General features: G+C 37.4%; 2 protein-coding genes across 2 annotated transcripts; one reads left to right on the forward strand and one right to left on the reverse strand.

Annotated features, from left to right (window-relative positions):
- The first annotated feature begins 427 nt into the window (after window positions 1-427).
- PIP5K6 (Phosphatidylinositol-4-phosphate 5-kinase family protein) lies at window positions 428-5398 on the forward strand. Its single transcript, XM_021441540.2, has 8 exons — window positions 428-2129; window positions 2319-2486; window positions 2743-2908; window positions 3168-3284; window positions 3393-3586; window positions 4048-4169; window positions 4265-4319; window positions 4674-5398. Exons 1-8 carry the CDS (start codon window positions 1012-1014, stop codon window positions 4960-4962), a joined length of 2229 nt encoding a protein of 742 aa, XP_021297215.1. The 5' UTR covers window positions 428-1011; the 3' UTR covers window positions 4963-5398.
- A 2390-nt stretch (window positions 5399-7788) lies between these two features.
- On the reverse strand, window positions 7789-11961 carry LOC110426200 (protein SHI RELATED SEQUENCE 6). The gene is made up of 3 exons (XM_021441367.2): window positions 11039-11961; window positions 10259-10564; window positions 7789-8277 (listed from the first exon to the last, which is right to left on the reverse strand). The coding sequence occupies exons 1-2, from the start codon at window positions 11589-11591 to the stop codon at window positions 10275-10277; spliced, it is 843 nt and encodes a 280-aa protein (XP_021297042.1). The 5' UTR covers window positions 11592-11961; the 3' UTR covers window positions 7789-8277; window positions 10259-10274.
- Between the last annotated feature and the right edge of the window lie 5177 nt (window positions 11962-17138).

Genomic DNA, 17138 nt, shown 5'->3' on the forward strand with positions numbered 1-17138 from the left:
TTATACAAAATTTAATAGTTCATTTCAATCTAAATTAAATAACCAATTGGCAATTTAAGTATAGAATGGTTTTGGAGATAAGATACAAATGTTAATTAAGAATTTTTATGGGATTTGTCTTCAAATTTGAGGAATCAAAGAAATGAGGAGGAATACATCATTTTTCTTATGTAACTTTTTAATCAGTAAACAGAAAAAAGAAAATATTGAAGGTCACAACTCAAAAGTAGTGACAAAATTGAATTCCAACAGAACCATAGAGTAGATATGGAATTGTATGAAAATACAAGGACAAAAATGCAAAAATCAGCATAAGAAGATTAATTAATTTTTCAATTTGGACAACAGAAGCAGAAACAAAATGAGAAGAGAGTAATGTACTAAAATTAGTGGTGAATGGTAAATGGACATTTCAGACACTAAAAATGGCAATCACATCATCATCACCACCACCACCCTTTCTAGTCTCCCTCCAACTGTTTGGTCTGCTAGTTATTTTAGGAGCCAAATCCGGGGATCAAAAGGAAAATTGTTCTTTGTTCAATCCCAACCAAACCAACCAAAAACAAAGAAAAGAAAAAAAAAACCCAGAACTCCTTATACCAATCTTCATCCTTTTTGGCTTTCTTCACGAATCCAACAGCTCCCATTTCTTTGTAAATTTTGTTTTTTGCAATATCTGAGAAAATACCCATTTCTTTAAACAAGCTTAGAAGCTCTAAAAGTTCAGAACTTTCACAAGAAAAGGAAAAAAAAAGGATTGGATTTTGTTTATTTTGATGATTCCATTTCCCTCCATTTTTTCTCTGTCAAGGGTCAGTTTCAGAGATGCTTTTGTTTTTGTTGGTCTTCCTGAAAACCCCACATTGATGCAAGAGAAGAGACAAAGAGGGATGGATAGAGACATTTTTTGATCTTTGGGTTATTATTTGGTTAAAGAAAGGAAAGGAAAGGAAAAGGAATGCAGAGTTTGAACAAAGATACAGTTTTTATTTGTTTAGTATACATAGAATGAGCAAAAAGCTTGGCTTTAGAAAGGCCCTGGAAACAAAAGTAAAGAAATCACAAGCAGCGGCAAAGAAGAAAGCAATCAGCATATTTACAGCAATGTCTGTAGCTCACGTTGATGATGAAGAACCTGGCCCTGGTGAAGTTCGCCATGTTGAAAAAGTCCTTTCAACAGGGGACTTTTATACAGGCCAATGGTGTGATAGTTTGCCTCACGGCAATGGAAAGTTTTTATGGACTGATGGTTGTATGTATGTTGGCGAGTGGCTTAAAGGAAAGACAATGGGGAAAGGCAGGTTTAGTTGGCCCTCAGGTGCTACCTATGAGGGTGAATTCAAGAGTGGTTTTATGGATGGTAAAGGGACTTACACAGGTTCTTCAGGAGATACTTATAAAGGTTCTTGGGTTATGAACTTTAAACATGGGCAAGGGACTCAAAGCTATGCCAATGGGGATTACTATGAAGGCGAATGGCGCCGCGGATTCCAGGACGGACATGGGAGGTACCAATGGAAGAATGGGAATCATTATATTGGTCAATGGAGGAATGGGATGATGAATGGCAATGGAACAATGATTTGGAGTAACGGGAATAGGTATGATGGTTTCTGGGAGGATGGTTTCCCTAAAGGGAATGGGAATTTTAGATGGGCAGATGGGAGTTTTTATGTCGGTGTTTGGAGTAAGGATGATAAGGAACAGAGTGGAACTTATTATCCTTCTGGTTCTCAAAGTGGGAATCTAGATTGGGATCCTCAACAGTTGTTTTTGGAGGATTTGAAAGATTGCATGATATGTCCTGGTGAGAAGGTGTCAATATTTCCGTCACAAAAGATGCCACATTGGCCTGGAATGGGCAAAGGGAATGGGGGGAGGCCTAGGAGATCATCAGATGCGAGGTTAAGTAATTATAGTTGGAGTTCAGATGCAAATGATGTTTCTACTGCTAGTGACGGGGATTTGAGGGATGGGAATGAAGGAGTTGGGAATCTTCATGATGAAGATTCTGATACAAGAGGGAGTTTGCCACAGTTCAAGATGCCAATGAAGAAGCAGGGGCAGACGATATCGAAAGGGCACAAGAATTATGAGCTCATGCTTAATTTGCAACTGGGTATCAGGTAATGTTAGTGTATCTTTTTTTTTTTTTTTTCTAGTTATTAGTTTGAATATTGTTTGCTAGGTATTGAACGTATAGTTTATTCCCAGTTAAGTAAAACTGAATCTTATCTTGAACACTAATGTCAGTTTTTAGGTAAAATGATCAATGTTCTAACCATGCATATAATGATTCTCTGATTACATTGCAGACACTCTGTTGGAAGGCCTGGTCCGGCTATAACCCTGGATCTGAAGCCTTCAGCTTTTGATCCTAAGGAAAAAGTATGGACCAAATTTCCTCCTGAAGGATCCAAGCACACTCCACCTCATCAGTCTTGTGACTTCAAGTGGAAGGATTACTGTCCGGTTGTGTTTAGGTTAGAGACTGGATCGTCTACTTGTTCACAACAGAATCCTTCTTTGCAGAACTGTGTGTTAACTGTGCTGCTATAATATAACAATATGATGCACTTACGAAAATAATTGTATGCCAATGGAAACATACTAAACACACCGTTTTCACTTTATCCAATTCATTACATTATAATGTTACAATAACCATATGATATGGATCTTATACTATCATTTTATGGTTACAAGTTGTTCCTGACATATCATTTTTTACATTTTCAGGACCCTTAGGAAATTGTTCAATGTGGATGCAGCTGATTACATGATTTCAATATGCGGGAATGATGCCCTTCGGGAACTATCATCCCCTGGAAAAAGTGGAAGTTTTTTTTACTTGACCAATGATGACAGATACATGATAAAGACAATGAAGAAGGCAGAAGTAAAAGTAAGTGTTATTGTTGTTTCTATTGGATTTTCCAGTTAAATTTAGGAACTAGCTAGCTTTAGATTCATTTTCAATTTCTCATTGGTTTTTATTACAAGCACATCTTTCATGTATCATAAAGCTATCCACTGTACATCCTGAAAATTTTTCTAGATGACTATTATTGGTTGCGCACAATTCACTGGCTCATGAATTTTCAAGTTCTCAGTCAATTTTTGCTTTACCTGGCTTTAAACATTCACTATCCAAACTGTTGCAGGTCCTCATAAGGATGCTTCCAGCCTACTATAATCATGTTCGGTCCTTTGAAAACACTCTAGTCACCAAATTTTATGGTCTTCATTGTGTAAAATTAACTGGGGCAGCGCAGAAAAAGGTAATATCGATGTTACACAATTTCAACTTCAAACAAAACTACTCTTCAAAAGTCATAAAATTTTAGAAATCAATCTCATACTTTGTTCATTTGGGATCAATGAGTCAGGTGCGATTTGTTATAATGGGGAATCTGTTCTGTACTGACTATAGCATTCATAGGCGCTTTGACTTGAAAGGTTCTTCCCATGGCCGCACAACTGCTAAACCTGAATCAGAAATTGATTCGACAACTACCCTCAAAGACCTTGATCTCAATTATATATTTCGATTGCAGAAACTGTGGTACCAGGAGTTTTGCAGGTGATTATCTTTTTTAATAACCTCTTTCTCTTTAAGATGTCATCATTCTCTGTAATAGTCTATTGGTTAAGATGGGAATGCAAGACATTACCAGGTTCCTCTTGTTTGATTTGTTACTTGCATCTGAATTGCTACTAGGGCTGATTTTATTGAAAATTCTATTTAATTAAAGCTGCAATTAGCTAGATCAAACCTTTGTAGGAGAGTGCAGAGAGTTGAATTCTATTGTGCCTTCAAATGTTCGAGTAGATCTCTTGATTCCTTTTTTTTTGCTTCCTAGAAAATTAAATTATCATCTCTTTTTGCACAGGCATTGTATTGTAGCTTTTAAGTTTAGGTGAGATATATGCCTTCTTCTTTTTTTTGCACAATTGAATGATAAACATGGAACTTTTGGAAGAAAGCTTGGAGTATGGTTTTATGTTATTTTTCTTTTCTAATCTAAGTTGCTCTTCATGCAGGCAAGTGGACAGAGATTGTGACTTTCTTGAACAGGAAAGAATTATGGACTACAGTCTGCTGATTGGTTTTCACTTTCGAGAAGTTTCCACACCTTGTACTTCTGGAGTTTGCACACCTACTGGTTATTTCTAGTCATCTCTGGAATTAAAATTTTCCATGACTTTGACATCAGTGGTTGCTCAACTGATTAAGATATGTTTTGCAATTGCCTTGCAGGAAATGGAGATTGTGAAAAGGCTGACAAGGATAAGCTTCTTTTCAGCCCCTCTCGGTAAAATGAACATTTTCATTTTTAGATTCTCATTTATATTTTTCAGACTACTTCAGACATTGGCATTGTAGCTAAGTAGGCATTACTGCTGTCTCCCGCCTTTATCATAACACTGGAATAATTAGTCTTAAGCTGTCAGAATTAAACTGTTCACTATGGGAATCTCACTTGGGTGTGTACTAATGTGTCTTTGTATTCTTCCTTTTCTGTTGGTCAACAAAAAATAGAGGAAAGAAAAAAAAAATAGATATCAATCGCCGTGACCATGAGAATTAATAGATCGAAAAAAGTTACATGATGTCTATATGAGGCAATAATTAGTTTTACTGATGATCTTTCAATTGGACAATGCAGGTTGTCTTCCATTGAATTAGGTATAAGCATGCCCGCTCGGGCTGAAAAGACAGTGAGAAGAAGTGATTGTGAAGCTCAGCTGGTTGGAGAACCCACCGGGGTAATATATGATGTCATCCTCTTCTTTGGTATAATAGACATTCTACAGGACTATGATATTAGCAAGAAGCTTGAGCATGCTTATAAATCAATGCAGTATGATCCAACTTCAATTTCTGCTGTTGATCCAAAACAATATTCAAAACGCTTTCGGGATTTTATTTTCAGAATTTTTGTAGAGGACACTTGAAAGTTATACTTTGATCAGATCTTCAACTTGGAACCAGTGTACGGTCATGTACATTCGATCATTTTTTGGAGATGTGAGTGCTTAAAAGCAAAAAGGTTAACATTTTGGTTATTGACATGGCCATGGAGGATGATCTATGGCAGCACCGGACACGCCTTTGTAATCTAGGATTAGTTTCTCACCAGCTCTTCATCTCTCACTTTACAGTTGCAGATATATGATATGTTATAGTCAATGGTGTAGGTTAACATTGTAATCAGAGTTACTAAAACTTCCTTCAAATGTAAATGAATTGACCGGATGGTGAAACCTGCATTGAAATTGATTCTTTTGTACCTAGAATTTTTTCCCCAGAAGGTTAGGACTCTCCGGGGTTCAGCTTGAAATAATGTACAGAAAGGGATTGGAATGAAACTAACTCTTAGTTGTTTATATTAAATGAAATTCATTTTTTATTTAAGATGAATAATTTTGCTTCCATTCTTTGTATCTGGTGTTTGTATGACATCTGAAGTTGATGTATCACATCTACACTGAAATCTACAAGCCATACTTCTTTGTATGAGAGTTCATTTTTTTTCTCTACTCAGTTTTTATTTTAAGGTCAAAGTCTGAGAAAGGAAGGTCTGTTGTGAACTGGGTTGCAGATAAATCAGTTTTCCTCGTCAACAATAATAGTCTGACATATTTGTACATTGCAAGAAGAGCCAGAATTCCAGAGCTTCACAGAGTAAGCAGTGCAACTTCAAGCCTTCCAGGTAGCTAAGCAACAGACAACTAAAACATGGGGATGACCTGGGGGCTGGGGCATGCCAAGAATATATTATACCCCATTTTGATCTTTGGGGTATGATGCTGCCTGCCCACTGTCAGGCGAAAGAATCTCCCCTGGAGCTGATTTATTCCAAGTTAGAAATTCATTTAATGGCAGCTACCTGAATTTTGGACTTTCCTATTTAAATGCTGAAAAACATTGTTCTAAATCACCTGATTGGAGTTCCCTTAAATTCTAATGTGAGATTGGTTTCTCAGCTGACAGGTATTATATTTGTAAACTTGCTGACCATATATCTGAATCTCTTTGATCCCAGTAACCCCTGATTACTTTTATTATCATTATTCTTTTAGTAATAATCATGTGAAATTCATCTGCTTCCCATAAATGGATGACTGATGGGGTTAAACTTTTGAAGTACTTAAAAACTTATATACTAACTTTGGGCAGTGTGTATAACTATCTTGGAATTATTCTCCCAGGATGATTCTTACCTACAGGTTTTCTTGAGAAATTTAATGCATCAACCTACCACTCTGTTTATTCTAAAACTAACCATTAATCTCCTTCCAGTGCCAATCAACTCGAACATACCTTTGCATTTGCAGCTGGGAAGAAGAACAAAGAAGCACATCATGTTGGGGCTTTTCCAATACACACCTGGCCTACTTCAGTTATGTTAGTACATCAAAGTCTAATACATTTACAGCATGCCAATAAATTGTCTGTTCTTGAGGCAGCAACCAATTCGAAGGCCACTGTCCTTGAGAAGGGACCATTCAAACAATCAGTGCAGTTTGACAGATTTAATTAGCTTGATGGGTACCAAAAGTCCCCTGGTCAAGGAGGTTGGGCTGTCAAGCCAGTCTGGGTCCTAGCCAGACATTTATGACTTGCCCCAGCACCCATGGACTTGAGTCATTATGGTGGAAAAATTGTAGGCATGACCATCTGATCAATACTAGGATTTGATTGATGCTCATGGGCTCCAACTTTACTGAATCAGAACTATTCATTCGTGTAATTTGTCCATAAGATCCAATTATTCATTGGTGTATTCAAAGAAGGAACTCAGCCTCACCTAAGATTACAGAAACAAGAAAACCTGTACAACAGCATTGAATCAAAGACAGCAGACAGCAAATAAAACACATGTAAAAACTTGTCATTCTATGACTATAGATGGGGCCTAAATTAATAAATTTTGGATTTGATTCCTGATGTAAGAAATTATAACTTGTAGGATGACGCAGGTGTCACATTTTACTGATCACAATTCCTTGTCATTAAAAAACAAAAATAGAACCATGTAAAGAGGTCTAGAACTATAATAATAATAATAATAATAACAATAATAATAATAATAATATGCAGAATTTGATACCCTTATTGACATGAGATTCCTAAACAAGTTATACTTAGTTGGAGGGATCAAATCGGAAAAAAAAAAAAAACTTACCAAGAATTTTGAGTTGGCCTTTTCTGCTCTCGAGAATGACTTGACTCACACATTATTGAGTAATGCAGTCACTCCAAATCCAAAATATGTTTCACACATTGAGATTCCTAAACAAGTTATGGATTGGTTATGCTTGTTAGTCTGAAAGGTAAGAACTGCAACAAAATATGTTAATATTGGTCTGATGCTATTGGAATCCCATTTGAGGTGTGCAGTAAAAGGTTGTTGTAGTATAGACGGAGTCCTTTGAATGAAAATACCTATGGGAATTTTGAGAACAAAATTATAAGCCCCAATGGCAATGGAAATTTCAGTTATAAGAGAGAAGGTAAAAGAAACTGATATAGCAAATGCAATGCTGTAATTTCATTTGCAAGAGACTGTCATCACTGTCCAATAGCCTGCAGCATAGCATTTTTGGGCTGGCTGTAGACTGATAATCGAGAAGTTCTGTAAGTAATAAAAGTTCCCATAATTCAGATTGCTCCTCACCATTGCTTAGATGTATTAGTTTCAATGGCCAAGGTTTTCATCTGGTTTTTTGAAGTGCTTAGTAGCACTAGTTCTTCAATTATTCCATAATTGTAGCAGTTCTAGCAGATCAAAGTCTTCCTTCTAGCACAAGAAAGCTGCCAACAACATTGGCACGGGCTAGAAACAAGCATAGAACATACACCTATTTAAAAAAGTTCTCATTAAGTACAACTTTGAATTTAACCTTCCAGTGCCTTAATATCCTTACACTAATATTTCATTCAAATAAACATTTCAAAATTGAAGAAAATGAACTTTCAATATAATGTTCTTATAGATTGACAGCTTTACTCTTTATACCAACACTCTTGGTTGCTGAGGGCTTGAAGGCAATGGAACCCAGCTTCAAGAACAGCAAAAAGCACTTAGCAGTGCTTGTGACTATCAAAAGTTGATGAAGAACCTGCCACGAGTGCAAGGTCCCATAGAGCAGAAAATGACATGCCACTTCTTCAGGGGGTTAAAAAAAAGGAAAGCATATGCTTTGTACATAGTCTAGTATATGTGCATTCCACCAAAATTGGCACGGTTGGATCCCGTTCATCACCTAGCATACATGCACAATCTTGTGAAAAGTTAAGAAAGAAATCTCATAAAAATAGCAAGTGGAAAGGCACACAAAGAAAAATGGAAATTGAAAATTCAATATGACAGTGCACATAAGCACTGCAGAAAAAGGTTCATTGTACTGATATGTATACCAGGTATCAAACACGTAAACCAGAAAGAAAACTATATAAGATGATAAAGCTCAAACTGTTCTATTACAAGATCATCACTAAGAAGAAAATAATTTGATTTTAATGTCACAAAGCTTAATATGCTTGGACTGAGACATATTTGATTATAGCTTAGCAGCAGAATCAGGAAAATAACTCAAAATTGAAAGAAATCTTGCCAAGTTCCTCAAAAAAGGAGGCTATGTACTTGACAACAACGACCAATAGCTCTATGGCAGCCAATCTCAACTTTCTTCATGATTGAACTTAAGAACTTTAACTAGCCATTAGGGAGAGAGAGGGAGAGTTGAAGCCAGAACCTGGAAAGGGATATTGAGGACTGTTACCTAGCATTGTTGTCAGATTCAATCAACAAAGACTATTAAATATCACTAAACGTTTGTTTGCTAAGAAAGGAGAACTAAAGGAAGAGGTAAAGGATTTGACACTGGTCGTCTGCTCCAAAGTAAAGTCACAAAAAGAAATTGAGTGAAAAATTTACAAGTTTAGTAATCCATACAATCAGAATCCAGCAACCTAGAGATGCAAAGTTAGGAAACACGCAGAAAAAAAGAGATGTGCAAACACACAGAAGAAAAGCACAGAGGATAGGCAGATTTAAGAAACAGGAGTGCTTTGGATTTTTGGTGGAGATAATAAACAACTAGGCCAAAAGCATCCGTTGTAGCAATGACATCCTTGTGTTTGCTCAATATATTAAACCCTATTTGATTGTTGCTTTTGCAAGTTGATTTTTGTTATTTCCATATTTGGGACTATTAGACAAAAGAGGAAAAAATGAACCAGTTTTCATAGGAGTCAAAGGGGTAATGAGAGACGATTGTCACAAGCATCCTGAATTGTCCTCATTTCAACTCATATGCCAAGTTAGTTCCACCATTTTATACTTCATATGGAAAAAATAATATTAAAAGATTCAAGATGAAATTAGCAAAATTAGTTATTTATGGAGGTGTGAAGAAGAGCTATACTGCATTTTTCAGCTAAATCAACTGTGATATCATCATTGTAAGCAAACTCGAAACAGGGCAAAGACACCGAAAGACTGATTGCACCAGGTAGTGCCTTGCAATGAAAATGCATTGTATGCAACATCCTAATAATTAATTTATCAATGCATAGCAGAAGTGTACCACTTCGTGGTTTCTGCACACATGTTAATCATTCCAAACATATTAGATGTGCATGTGTTGGTACATGACAAAAAGGTCATACAAACTTTATTGAGGAAATTCCAAACGTGAACCGGATGAAATTTCTTGTCCTGATGTTGGGATCCTACGCTGCCATTGGGCCCCAAAAGAATTTCTGAGGATGACTAACAGCAGAGACAAGAACGTAATAATTGTACATTTATGTGATTAATGTGCTACTGTATGGTGGAAATGTATCAAACACTAAAGTGGATGTAGATCATGGCACATGCGATGCTTTCGCTTCTTTAACAAAGATGGATAGCGACACAGGAACAAGAACCCCTGCTTGTTCATGACGCTTCACTCTGGTACTCTCTTCAATTTCGAAGAAGACATAGGCAAGAGAAAAGAAAAAGAACCTGTAATCTTATGAGATGCTGGATATGAAGTATCCATGACAAAATATAAGGTTTTCCCTTTCGTCCCTCTTATTTGATCATTAAGTTAACCAAAATGTTGAGAAAGTTGTGTTACCATTTGACAATCACTAGCTAGGATTACTTGATAAGAAAATTTCTATCAGATTTTGCTCTTTAACCAGTAATTAGTCCCCAAAGCAAAATTATCAGATGCTGAATGCTAAAGCTTGTACCTTAAACTGATAGTCCTCAGTCACCAGAGGCTGCAAAGGTGTTTGGTGGATCAACATTGGGAGAAGAAGAATCCCTATCCCTTCCACTGCTGCTGCTATCGAAAAGCATTTTCGAAATGCAAGGAAATGCATTCTTCACGTCAACTCCTTGATCATAGAGGAAACCCTTAAAGACATGGCCGCTGATATTGACTGTAGCCTGATAAGCAATCTCTGCTTCACCATCACTAATGGCTGTCACTTGAATGCACCTGAACAGTGCCGGCGCTCGAACCTGACCTGGTAATGATTCTTTGAATCTTGAATCTGGGAATTAGCAAAATACACCCAGTCCTTAATTTCTTTCTAACATCACACAACAGTATAAAGAGAGCATCAAACTTCTATGATAAATACACAATAATTCAACAAATTCAATGCATTTAGATCATTCAATTCCTTTAAGTCTCTATAATTAGTACACAAAAGACTTGTATGACAATCAGACAACTATCCATTGAAGTGGAAACAGAGGATCAGACTCGTATGAATACTCAACAATTCAACAAATCCTTTTCATTTTAATCATTCTTAAATCCCATTGTGTCTCTACCTATATTAAACCAAAGATACCTATCATTGTTCATCCTCAATTCAATGATTTCGCCACTATGGAATCAATAAAATTGATTATTGGATCAAGAAAAATGAAAAGGAAAGATTATGAAGCAAAGATGAACATAAGGAGAGAAATTACAAAGAAACTAAATCTAATCATTAGTAGAGAAAGCGAAAACAGACCCTGGTGAGAAGTGCCGGCTTCGAAATTCAAAGACTTGGAAACAGCATTAGAACTGGAAGTACCATTTGATGTGGAATTCAAAACTCTTGGCCTTTTACCACCGCAAGAAGAGGACCCTGAAGACCCTCCACCACCACTACCACCACCACCATCATCACCAAGCACCACCACCTTCCGGTCCTTTCTCCTAGCAGCAGGCACCCACGTGCTCCTCACGTGAGTAGCACAATCATACCCTCTACTCTTACAACAGGTCCTACACCTACTATATCCACACTCTTTCTTTGCTCTGTTCCCGCAGTCTCTGCACACCTTGAAGCAACCATCACCATCTTCAACACTACTCAAGACTCCATCTTTCTTTTGGCAAACTGGTGATTCTTGGGTGGTGCTCTTCCTTAAAGTCCAAAAATTTGTGTCACTCAAGTTGTAGTCTTGGTTAAAGGCTTGTGCTGGTGTTGGTGGTGGTGGTGGTTGTGGTGGGGTTGGTTGTTGTTGGTTTTGCTGTGATGGTGGTGGAGCTATAAGAAAGATGTTATGCAGGCCTAACATGTTACTGGGGTGGTGATGATGATGATCATGGGGTGGTGGTGGTGGTAGCAGTGGCCTTGCTGGTTGTGGTAGTGGTGGTGGCCATGTTTTTTGGGTGGTGTAGTTGGTTTGGGTGGCCACAATTGGAAAGCTTTTGGAGTGAAAATGCAATGAAAGATACTATATAAGGAAAGAGTAAAAGTCAAAAAGTTAGTAATAAAAATGAATGAATGAATTGAAGAAAACAAAACAAGTTTTTGTTGATATGTGAAAAGCTGAAGCTGTTGGTATCTGCCAGTAGTTGGAACAGTTGGAGATCTTTGGGAGAAAGAGGAAGCTTTTTGGCTGCAAAAGGAATCTGCCACTTGCAAACTGTACTACTAAAACCGAACCTCCGTAGCTTATGGCTTGGCTTCCCATTATTGATGTGTTCTTCCAGAAATTTCTTTGTTTTCTTTTTCTAATCTTTTGTCAATCTATATGTAGATTAATAGTTATAGTCTTAGTTTGATCATGATATTGATTAAAATAGTATACCAATGTCGGCTGAATAGTTTAATGATTAAAATAGTTGAAGATAATCAAGGTAATTATAGGAATGTGATCGCATTTACCCCTTAGTGAGATTTTTCAAGGATCAAAATCCATCTCCCAACCTTAACTATTAAAAGAACAAATGCACAAGTTTATATTTTCATGGAAAATATTTCTCATTCGAGAAATAACTTGGTAATTATAAAATTTTATTTATGGATGTCAATGGATACTTTGTAATCGGGTATTATACACTATTAAACTCAATTAAGTAAAATTAAAATATCTTTTGATCAAGTTTTGATAAGATTTTAATAGTAAAATTACTACTTATAATGAGTTACGAATATTTTACCCATTGACATCCTTAATTTCATTATTGTTACAAGATGTTAATTTAATTTTTGATATAATCTATTCATCTTAAGTGGCATACATTGTTTACAATTAAATCTAAATCCAACATGAAATAATAATGAATAGTTGCCATCATGGAATTCTATTGGCATTCGCTTGGAGTGGAGTTCTTTATATATAACAATCATTCATTTGATATCTTAACTTAACATTCTAAAATCAAATAATCAAATGTCACTAGGATTAGAAATGCTTTTCATTATATCAAATAATGGAAATCTTATTATTTAAGAAAACACAAGGGTTGAAAGTTGGGAATGGCTACCAAAAGTCATCTTAGCGCCAATTGGCCGAAGAGGGTCCGGTGAAGAATTGAACATCATTAGAGTTTTGTTAGGTCTATCATAGCCCCCAGTTATGATAGGGTTGTGGACCAGTCTAAGCCAATGGGTCAAGGTTAGGGTCTAAACCTTTAGCCTAAGTTCTACCCCTAGAGCCCTATATATCTAGCCCTAGGTGTAGACATTTTTGTGGACCAAGTGGCCTTTGATTTTTCTCTCTTATTCTCTTTCCTTTCTTTAACAATGACCCACTTAATTAAAGTATTTTTAATTTTCATAATAATTAATTTTTAATTGTGAGAAAAGGTTGGTTAATTTCAGCATAAACCTTTTTTTGCAAAGGAAGGGAGCCTCCCTACGGCGTTGAATCTTGGAGGGGCTTCTCTTCAAGTAAATGACTAAATTTACTTAACAATACTGTAGAATAAATTCGATTTCAATTTTAATTATTTTAGCAATTATAACAATTAATTGAAACAAGGCTAATATCGATAATCTTTCAATTGGTATTATTTAAAATATAAATCTATTTGTAAAATAAGTAAAAAAAATTACCCATTGATATTCTAATTTCAAAATTAAATAACTTATATTTTTCAGATAAATTTTTATGAGAAAAAAGGGTTTACATGTACTTAAGTTAAGAGATAATTAAGCTAAGTTTATAACTTTTAGCCTTATATCATATAGATATAGCATCTAAGTATTCACAAACATTCGTGAAAATTTCATACGTATTTACAAGTAAATAATTAATTAACTACACATTTTATATTTAAAACAAAAAAAAATTGAAGAACAAGGTGTTTATGTGCACCTAATACACTTTACAAAATTCATGAGATATTTAAGCTAAGTTGAGAACTTTAGCCTTATCACAAGTAAATTAAAAAAAAAGACCTTAATTTGTGACAATTTTCATAGATATGTACAAGTGAATATGATTAGATATTGCTCTAATCTTTTCAAAGGTATAAGCCACACATTTAATTCTCATAATATTGAAATATTAAACATTTTGGATGAGTAAATTTTTTTCTAAAAAAATGATAATAAAAAATATTTATACTTATCCCAGTTGGGTAATGAGGAAAAGATGGAAAACGTTCCCAATGGAAATAATTTAATATATATATATATATATTTATTTATATAGGTATAGGCTTTGAAAAGAACAATATATGCATAGGTGGAGTGCTAGGCTTATTCACTAACTAAATATTTTTAACTTTATGAAGCAGGAGAATGTTGGTAACAATGACAGGCACCCTCTTACGATTATTGGAGTTCCCATGTCATAACCAAAGTTTGTACGTAGCTACCTAATTGCATTTTCCTTGCCTAGAATTGAGACTGGCTATTTCTCAATTTTTTGCTAATTATTTTACACAATGAACTAAAAGTAGTTGTTTATGTTGGTGATAAAAAGTAAGACTAAAGCTTGAATTTAATTTAATTAATATCTTTGATTAAATCCTTTTTTACTTTTTTTTTTCAAAATAAATAAGAATATATAGAGAGTTTATATGCGAAGTTTGGATCTCTAACTCACTTAGTACGTCACGACTGATATTAAATTAGTTTAATGACTTAATTATAATTGTATTGTTAATCATTGCAGCTTGCTGCAACGGATTCATTTCACTGCCCCAAGCTTTTCCTCTTTTTCAAGTTTTTGTTGCGCTAGTTCTTCACTTCTAGCATAGGAAAAGGGTTTCTAGCAGATAAACAGTCTCTCTTCTAGCACAAGAAATCTACCCAAATTTTTAATGACATCCCACTTTTCATTAAATGGTAAAAAAAAAAAAAGGAGATTGTATGCTTTGTGCATAATCTTTAGTATGTGTGCATATTCAACCACAATTTGGGCAGTTTGAATCCTGTTCATTGCCAGGCAAACATATCGCATACATACATAATCTTATGAGAAGTCTGGATAACCAGTACGTGGAAAAGTGAAAATTGTACAGCACACTGCATATGCACGCTGACTATGGCATTTGAATGAAAATATTACCAAGTTTACCTAGAAAAAGGAGACTGTGGACTTGACAAATGCATGAGAGAGAGTTGGAAGCAGCACTCACTGTGGAAAGGGATAGTCCAAGGACAGTTGTCTAGCATTACTGTTAAGTTTTTCAATGTAAAGCAATCAGGAGAGGTTAACAAATATCACCAAACATTAATTTGTTTTGCATCACTTATCCATCTCGTTGTTGATCTGCAATCACTTTGCATGATGTGATCATGCATGCATGAGCTCACAAGATCACCAGAATTGACATTATTGGATTCCATTCAATCAGAATCCAGGAACCTAGTCATTTGTTCATATGGCAAATCATTCCGATGAGAGATTCAAGGAGTTAGAAATATCAGTTATGGTGCAGCCTTGCAAGGACAGAGAAGGGCTATGTATGGTGCATTTTTCCAGCTACATCAACCGTGTACAATAATTGTGCATCATGTGTAGGGAAACTGTTGAGTATGACAAAGAAGCCATCACAGCATAAAGACAAACAAATATATATGAAAGAATGCTACTAGTCTCATTGGAGCAACTGGGAAACAATCTTCCTAAATCAGTTTAAAGAATGAAAAGAATCTAAAAAAGGTTAAAATAATAAAACTATTCAACCTAAACCATAACAAACTACAAAAATTCTAATAATTTAATATCCCTACGGATGGCTGAAGCAGTGTTCTCTGATAGCAAGCGGAAGAGCCGGATTGTAAGGAACAAACATTTTGTTAAAGCAATCATCACTTATGTCTTTGAAGGCATAGCAACAAGCCGAACCAACAACAATATTGCCCGTACTCACTGACATTATAATTTCTTCTACACAACTTCCAATAGAGTTAAGTGACTGCCAACACTTCCAGTTTTGATTTATAAAAGGTGGAACCCATGGCTCGAAAGGTGGCCAATCAGGTTCTGGGGGATGTTCACAATCAGAATGGCAGTCTGGTGGAGGCGGGCAATCAGACTGCGGTGGTGGTGGTGGTTGAGGCAATGGAGGTTGAGGAAGAGCTGGTGGTGGTTGAGGCAATGGTGGTTGAGGCGGTGGAGGCTGAGGAAGAGCTGGTGGTGGTTGAGGAAGTGCTGGTGGTGGTTGAGGCAATGGTGGTTGAGGCGGTGGAGGAGGCGGGAAGAGCGTGGTGGTTGAAGGAAGAGCTGGTGGTGGTGAGGCAATGGTGGTTGAGGAAGAGCTGGTGGTGGTTGAGGCAATGGTGGTTGAGGAAGAGCTGGTGGTGGGTTGAGGCGGCGATGGTTGAAGACGGTGGGTAGCTTAGGTTGAGGAGATGGTGGCTGAGGCGGTGGAGCTTAGGTTGAGGTGGTGGAGGTTGAGGCAATGGTGGTTGAGGAGATGGTGGTTGAGGTGGTGGAGGCTGAGACGGTGGAGGCTGAGATGGTGGAGGCTTAGGTTGAGGAGATGGTGGTTGAGGTGGTGGAGGCTGAGACGGTGGAGGCTGAGAATGGTGGAGGCTTAGGTTGAGGAGATGGTGGTTGAAGCGGTGGAGGTTGTGGTTGAGGCGGTGGAGGCTTAGGTTGAGGCAATGGTGGTGAGGCACTGGAGGTTGAGACGGTGGCGGTGGAGGTTGAGGCAATGGTGGTTGAGACGGTGGTGGTGGAGGTTGAGGCAATGGTGGTTGAGGCGGTGGAGGCTGAGACGGTGGTGGCTTAGGTTGAGGTGATGGTGGTGAGGCGGTAGAGGCTGAGACGGTGGTGGCTGAGATGGTGGTGGCTTAGGTTGAGGCGATGGTGGTTGAGCGCATGGAGGCTGAGACGATGGTGGTTGAGATGGTGGAGGTTGAGACGATGGTGGAGGCTTAGGTTGAGGTGATGGAGGCTGAGACGATGGTGGTTGAGATGGTGGAGGCTTAGGTTGAGGCGATGGTGGTTGAGATGGTGGAGGCTGAGACGATGGTGGAGGCTTAGGTTGAGGCGATGGAGGTTGAGGCGATGGAGGCTGAGACGGTGGAGGCTTAGGTTGAGGCGATGGAGGCTGAGACGGTGGAGGCTTAGTTGAGGCGATGGTGGTTGAGGCGATGGAGGCTTAGGTTGAGGGGATGGAGGTTGAGACGGTGGAGCCTTAGGTTGAGGTGATGGTGGTTGAGGTGATGGAGGTAGAGAGTTTAGGTTGAGGCGATGGAGGTTGAGACGCGTGGAGGCTAAGGTTGAGGTGATGGTGGTTGAGGTGATGGAGGTTGAGGAGGTTTAGGTTGAGGTTGAAGCGATGGAGGTTGAGGAGGCACCGTTGGAGGCAATGGAGGTAACGGTGGTTTTTGATTGCATGGACTTGGTGCCTCAGGTGTGAGGGGCGCCACCAAT

Source organism: Theobroma umbraticum, unplaced genomic scaffold (assembly GCF_002168275.2).
Source record: "Theobroma umbraticum cultivar Fairchild unplaced genomic scaffold, ASM216827v3 scaffold_55.0, whole genome shotgun sequence".
NCBI classification, from domain to species: domain Eukaryota; kingdom Viridiplantae; phylum Streptophyta; class Magnoliopsida; order Malvales; family Malvaceae; genus Theobroma; species Theobroma umbraticum.